General features: G+C 36.1%; 1 protein-coding gene across 1 annotated transcript in view; it reads left to right on the top strand.

Moving 5' to 3' along the window:
- The window catches only part of LOC107554646 (receptor-type tyrosine-protein phosphatase eta-like), a 32,385-nt gene extending 25,111 nt beyond the window's left edge, over positions 1–7,274 (top strand). Inside the window, exons 19-31 of the mRNA XM_016237231.1 lie at positions 1,108–1,294; positions 1,508–1,626; positions 2,117–2,198; positions 2,460–2,507; positions 2,621–2,629; positions 3,030–3,117; positions 3,424–3,514; positions 3,632–3,705; positions 3,785–3,919; positions 4,810–4,926; positions 5,312–5,472; positions 5,591–5,726; positions 6,065–7,274. Coding sequence (XP_016092717.1) covers positions 1,108–1,294; positions 1,508–1,626; positions 2,117–2,198; positions 2,460–2,507; positions 2,621–2,629; positions 3,030–3,117; positions 3,424–3,514; positions 3,632–3,705; positions 3,785–3,919; positions 4,810–4,926; positions 5,312–5,472; positions 5,591–5,726; positions 6,065–6,220 — 1,403 coding nt within the window. The 3' untranslated portion in view covers positions 6,221–7,274. The remainder of the gene's footprint in view (positions 1–1,107; positions 1,295–1,507; positions 1,627–2,116; positions 2,199–2,459; positions 2,508–2,620; positions 2,630–3,029; positions 3,118–3,423; positions 3,515–3,631; positions 3,706–3,784; positions 3,920–4,809; positions 4,927–5,311; positions 5,473–5,590; positions 5,727–6,064) is intronic.
- Positions 7,275–7,420: the final 146 nt, after the last annotated feature.

Below are 7,420 nucleotides of genomic sequence, written 5' to 3'. Positions count from 1 at the left end.
TGCCGTGAAAAGGTTTTTGCCCCCCTCCTGTTTTGTTTATTTTTTGCATATTTGTCACACGTAAAAGATTCAGATAATCAAACCAATTTTAATATTACGCAAAGATAATGCAAGTAAATACAAAATGCAGTTTTTAAATGATAATTTCATTTATTAAGGGAAAAAAGCTGTCCAAACCTACCTGGCCCTAAATTAATTGCCCCTCCTGTTAAAGCATGAAAGAACTGTGATTAACCACATCATTTTAGAAAGCTGAGTTAAATTTCACTAGCCACACGCAGGCCTGATTACTGCCAGACCTGTTGAATAAAGAAATCACTTAAATAGAACCTGTCTGACAAAGTAAAGCATGCTTAAAGAGCAACACATCATGCTGTGATCTAAAGAAATTCAAGAACAGATGAGAAACAAAATAGTTGACATGTATCAGTCTGGAAAGGGTTATGAAGCCATTTCTAAGGCTTTGGGACTCCAGCGAACCACGGTCAGAGCCATTATCCACAAATGGAGAAAACTCGGAACAGTGGTGAACCTTCCCAGGAGTGGCCGGCCTACGTCAAAGTCCAGACTTAAATCCGATTGAGATGCTGTGGCATGACCTTAAACAGTCCATTCATGCTCAAAAACCCTCCAATGTGGCTGAATGAAAACAATTCTGCAAAGAGGAGTGGGCCAAAATTCCTGTGAAAGACTCATTGCCATTTATCGCAAACACTTGATTGCAGTTGTTGCTGTAAAGGGTGGCACAACCAGTTATTAGATTTAGGGGGCAATTACTTTTTCACACAGGGCCAGGCAGGTTTGGACAGCTTTTTTCCCTTAATAAATGAAATCATAATTTCAGAACTGCAGTTTGTATTTACTCGGGTTATCTTTGTGTAATATAAAAATTTGTTTGATGATCTGAATCTTTTAAGTGTGACAAATATGCAAACATTAAAAAAAACAGGAAGGGGGCAAAAACTTTTTCACACCACTGTATATAATATTCTGTTACTTTTCTATCTATTACTATGCTTTTGTTAAATATAGCTTCTGCAAATAAATGTATATTATATATAAAACAACATGGGATTATAAGGAAATCTTTGGTTTCGTTTCCTGCAGATTGCTTGGACAAGAATAACAAGCTCGATCGATGCCTGTTGAACACCTACGAGGACTGGAAAGCAAAGCTGTGCAGCACATTCATGGCTGTTGTCAAAGATACTGGGTCTACAAGTGTACAGATTGGAGATGAAACTATGTGGAAAGGTTACAAAAATGGAGAACTAAATGCCAAAGTCAGTTACAAGTAAGTCAATATACTTCCCATACTTTGTATTAACTTCAGCTCTGCATATATTAAAACCCTTTATAACAGCGTAATGGTGATTTCCATCACTAAAATAAACTGAACTACTGCTATTTGTTTCTAATGCTGCCTTGCACAGCTCCATCGTCTGCACTACTGTGTTGGTTGTTATGTCTTCTGCATTATGCTTTTATGTGTTTGGCTTTCTTGCAGTTTTGCTGTCATTGCTTTCACTCGTCTGGAGACAAACAACAGTTTAGTGGATGTGTCTAATTCATACTACTCCATGTCTGAGTTTTACCAAAGTCCCATCACACTGCCAGAGAACCCAGGTAAAGACTGGGACACTTTCTCTCAATATTTAAAGCTCTTAATTGCACCAGCATTTTCAAAGTAACGCCACGTGAATTTAATTGACGTGTGATTCAAATACATAGAATACTTCAAAGGCATGTATTTACATCAAATGTAAAGCCTACTGTTTTCATCCAGAGCAAACATTTAGATGAGATTATAGCTGGGGTTCTCAGACTTTTTTGGTCTTCTGCCTATTCTTGCATTGTCAAGAACAACACCATTTGTTTTCTATTTAGTTTAGTTTTTTATTGACTTGTAACAAGAACTGAAATAATTTGGATGCCCTTACTTACCCTAGACTTACTTCTAATGAGTGGGCTTGACTTATGACAAGCACCAGCAGTTTTAAGGCACAAAGTGATATTTTGGATAGTCATAAAAATCTTTCCATCTACATTTCTAGAGCGTATACATAAATTATATAAATAATTTCTGTGCTAACTTTATTCTTTCTCCATCTTTCAGTGGTAATTGGAGGAGCAGCTGCAGGAGTCGGTTTTGCTGCTCTTCTTGTTGTAATCATCATTGTGGTTGTGGTTTGTAGACGGTAAGACATTTGACAGATTTCATACATGATTCTTGATGTTTGGAGTGTTTTAATTGTTTGATTTAGAGCTAGTGATAGAGATGTTAGATTTAGAGGATTTAAGATTACTATTGCATGTGTTCCCGCAATCTTACTAATCTGGATAAACTTTGGTGTGTAAAGATATGTATTTCTAGATTACAGAATGTTCCTCAGTTCTGTTTTTAAGTATTAATCGACAGTGGCAAATAGATAATTAAATTTATGCTGTCAATATCCCAGGAAGCAAAGAAAAGATGAATCTACTAGTGTTCCTATCCACTCTATAAGGTTGGTACACTGATCTTAAAACAGCATAATACACATTGGAAACAAACGATAGAAAAAAAATATTGAGCCATAAAAAGTAACCTATTAATATTTTTTGTTTTGTTTTCTTACAGAAACAAAGTGTAAGTAATCATACATGTTTGTCCACACTAATTTCGGTGCATATTTATGATTCAACTGAATATTATGTCTACATAACTTCTCATTTTCAACTTTGTAACTTTTTAACATTAACATTTTTTTAATGTTCATATTAGTCCACAGTGCATTAACAGACATGTTAACAGATTCAACTTTTGATTAGTAAATGCTTAGATTAACATTAACTTTGTTATCGTCAGTTGTTAGTTCAGGTTAACTAGTGTAGTTAACATGTTAACAAAAAAAAACCTTATTGTAAAGTGTTACCCTTTTTCCGTAAAGTATGTTTATATATTATTTTATTTGCATTATGCTAAATATTAAATACATTGTGGTGTCTTGTATAGTTTTTTAATCATATGTTATTTAATGGTGTCATAGGAGTGATCCAATAAAGGTGGAGGATTATGAGGCTTACTATAAGAGGCAAAGAGCTGATTCCTTTTGTGGATTTGCTGAAGAATTTGAGGTGATTATATCTTTGGCTTCTTTGTATATTTCCAACTGATCAACTCTAAATAACAAATTGGTATTGCAAATAAATTCCACCATTATTTTTGGTCCAAAAACTGTAGTAGCAGTGTCTGATTTGTTTGCTTTGACCATGTTGTGTTCCTCTTCCTTCATAAATATGTGACATACACTCGCATCCCTTCTTGAATTATTGACAGAGAAGCAAATGCTTTATTACAGATGCTTAAATATTTGTGATATAAATGTACTAAAATCAATAGACAAAGACAAAAGACATATAAATGTATGTGTGTGTTTGTAGGATCTAAGGCCAGTTGGGATAAATCAGCCGAAGACTGTTGCTCAGGCACCTGAAAACAAAGCCAAGAATCGTTATAACAATGTGCTGCCATGTAAGAACCACAGGACTCACAAGTGTTTCCCTTTGTGAAGTTACACAACACTGACTTTCCTCCACTCTGTTCTAGACACGTAGCCCATATTCATAATGGTTCGTGTTTTCTCGACAGATGATTCATCTCGTGTCAAGCTCTCTGTGCTCAGCAGCCCATTTGATGACTACATCAATGCCAGCTACATGCCTGTAGGAAGGGGAAAAACTACAAAAAAATATGACATTTAGCTCTTTACACAATTGTCACACTAACTGTGTGATTTTCCAGGGTTACACTTCAAAGAAGGAGTTTATCGCAGCCCAAGGGCCACTGCCCTGCACTGTCGATGACTTCTGGAGACTGATCTGGGAGAAAAACATCCACACTATTGTCATGCTCACCAAATGCAATGAGCAAGGACGGGTACAGTATACATTCATGCTTCACTTTCTCTGTGGTCTCACCTGTTAGAGCCTTCATTCCTCATGTTTTAGTTAGTTTTATTGTTAGATTACTCTACATATCAGTACTAGCATCAGGCTTTAAAGTTGCAATGGGTGATTGTCTTCAGAAAAATGTTTTGTTATGCTGGTTGAATCTTTTGTTATGCTCGGTCCGAGCGTTTTAATATGCTTTCCTACCTGCCTGTCAATGTATGTATTTGCATACCTCTGCGCACCTGGTTCGCGCAGACAGGATACATCATCAGCGCATTCACGCATGCTGTGCAGATAGAGCGAGAATGGCAGACAAACATCAACAACCCCATCTTCCTTCCTGGTATTGTAGTACCTTTAATGTTTTCTCACCGGTGAATGACACATGATGTAGCCCAGTGGTTAATCCAGTCCTCGCGCCAGCTCGTTAGAAGTGAGCTACGTGCATGAACTGTGTTCCAATCGATATGATCCCTACACAGTGTTCATTGCTCCCTACTCCCTCAGCAGGGGAAATCCTTTGAAGTTTCCCCCTTACTTCGGAACATGGGCTGGAATTGGGAACCGCTGATGTAGCCTATTGTAGTAATGTTGTCGCTGGTATTCTGGTCTGTGAGCGTAAAGGCGTTCAGAGGGCGTGGCTTTGGACGGCGATTGCAGGGAGGGTGGGACGGTCGCTTTCAGTGCTATCAGGCTAAAGTTAGCATTTTCCAAGATCTCCTACTGCACCTTTAAAAGTCTTAATCACTTGACCACAACCTATTCAATGTTCGTATCCTCATTCAGCAATTTGTGATCATTTGTAATACCTCATCTCGGGTATTGAACTAATAATGAGCTTAAATGAATGCTGCCACAATGTTTTGTCCCTCTCAGGTAAAATGTGAGGAATACTGGCCAGCAGAAACAAAACATTTTCACAATCTGACCGTGACAAATACTTCCGAGATCACATTGGAAGATTGGACTTTACATGACTTTGAAGTGAAAAATGTAAGTCTGTATTAATATTATAGATGGATCCAGGTGCTATCTTTACCAAATATTACACAAAATCATGAATAAAAATATAAACATACTGTAACTGTTATAACTGCACCACATTTTTGTCAGTGTTTTGTTTTTTTCTGCTACATTGGTGCCCATACTTTTTGTATTTATGCATTTTATTTATACACATAATATTTAGGTTGGGAAATGATCATACATTTAAATAAAAAAATACATTAATATATCAAACAATTAACAAAGTAACACATTTTCTAAAGTCATAATTATCTTCTCGGTAATATGTTTGCAATATGTCTCAATTATAACGTTATGCCTCATGCAAAGTACTGTGTCAATGTTTTGGGAAAAATGATTCCTGTCATAACAGGTGAAAACAGCAGAGTCTCGATCAGTTCGTCACTTCCATTTCACTGCGTGGCCAGACCATGGAGTTCCTGAGACCACTGAGCTTCTCATCAACTTCAGACACCTGGTCCGAGAACACATGGACCAGTACTCAAGACATTCACCCACACTTGTGCACTGCAGGTACTTGAATAGTTCCTGAACTCGAATATACAAACAGGTCTACTCAATGATGTTTTGTTATTATACTCCCACAAAGAAAAATGTCATTTTCATCATATTTTTTGTTTTCATAATACAGTGCTGGTGTGGGCCGGACGGGAACCTTCATCGCCATTGATCGTTTAATCTTTCAGATTGAGCGGGATGGTGTAGTAGATGTATATGGGATCATCCACGATTTACGCATGCACAGACCACTCATGGTTCAAACAGAGGTACATTCATTACCACATTTTTTATTTAATGTTCTTTTATATATGCTTAAATATATAGGCTAAATGTTCATATATATATATATATATATATATAAATCTTCCTTAAATGTATTCTCTAACAGTGCAGGCCTTTACATTCTCTACTTTTGCAGGATCAATATGTGTTTCTTAACCAGTGCTCCATGGACATCATCAAGTCTCGGACTGGAAACAATGTAGATTTGATATATATAGGCTAAATGTTCATATATATATATATATATATATATATATATATAAAAATCTTCCTTAAATGTATTCTCTAACAGTGCAGGCCTTTACATTCTCTACTTTTGCAGGATCAATATGTGTTTCTTAACCAGTGCTCCATGGACATCATCAAGTCTCGGACTGGAAACAATGTAGATTTGATTTACCAGAACACAGCTGCACTCACTATTTATGAGAACTTTGAACCCTTAAAAAAAGCCAAAAATGGTTACCATAAGGCCTGACCGTCTACCTTGAATAATTTGCTGCACTGCTGTAAAAGAATCTTTTTTTCTTTTATCTTTTTAAATGGAGTTTTATTTAAAGAGGAAAAACGAAAATATATTTATTAAGTTTGTTTATAGAGGTATAAAAGTATGCAGAAATATTTGTACATTTTGTTAATCAAGTTTCTCAGTTTTAGAAATGTAGCTGCAGGGATGTTTTGTGAGTTTTCATAGAATAAAGCTGACAATGTTTCAATAATGTAATACGACTTCATAAAAATGGCATTTCCTCAGACATACTGTAGGCTACAGGTGAAATGAAGACAAGAATGAACAGAAATATAGAAATGTGAACACATCACATGGGACAGTAGTGCGTTGCTACATCACTACAGCAGTAGTGAAGACAAAATGGGTTTTCAAAACACCTCTTCTGTGATTTAACATAGCAACTAACCTTGGTATGAGCCAGTAGGCTGGTAAATTGTTGACAATGTGCAGTGACATTATCCATTGAGGGATATGCTGTAGGTTGCGTCTGAGCTGTTGTGCCAGGTTGCTGTTCTCAGGTCTGTGTTTTTAATATATCTATTATTTCCGGATGTCACAAGCCAAAGGTTGACCTTAAATGGACCATAAGGACAATACGTTAGCATTGAACAGTTGCAATCTTTGGCATTCTCTTCAATTGTTTATTTTCAGTAAAGAGACATGCTGTCCTGTCTCTTCCTGGTTTGTAAATGTTTTAGTTTTCCTTTTAGAATGAGGTCAGTGAATGTTTAGTATATGCCTACTGATGTAATTTATTACAAAAAGATTTTAACAGAGTGTGACTCTGTACCGTGTGTGCACTTAAACTGTTATATTTGTACATAATATATTTTGTTCAGACTGAACTTCCAACTATTTTTTTTTCACAAAGTGTTGTTCCAGGGACTTTTTGCTTGTGTGGTTTTAACATTCTGCAATTTTCTGCACAGATTTTTTAAATGGTTTATTGATACTCTGCTGGTCATGATAAAGAACCATACAGATGAACTTTGAACTCTGTAATATGTTAAGATTAAAAAAGCTGCACTTTATTTGTATGTGACTCATGTGTATGTGGGGGTAGAAAAGATAAGCAAAGAAAAAGGGTTAGCTCTATATACAAAACAAAACAATAAAAGTCCGCTGAAGGTCACATGTAAAAGGAAAACAAACGTTTGTGTGATATAT

Source organism: Sinocyclocheilus grahami, unplaced genomic scaffold, assembly GCF_001515645.1.
Source record: "Sinocyclocheilus grahami isolate Dianchi unplaced genomic scaffold, SAMN03320097.WGS_v1.1 scaffold508.1, whole genome shotgun sequence".
NCBI lineage: Eukaryota > Metazoa > Chordata > Actinopteri > Cypriniformes > Cyprinidae > Sinocyclocheilus > Sinocyclocheilus grahami.
The sequence above is the reverse complement of the archived record's forward strand: the minus strand, read 5'-3'. Positions and strand labels throughout refer to the sequence as shown.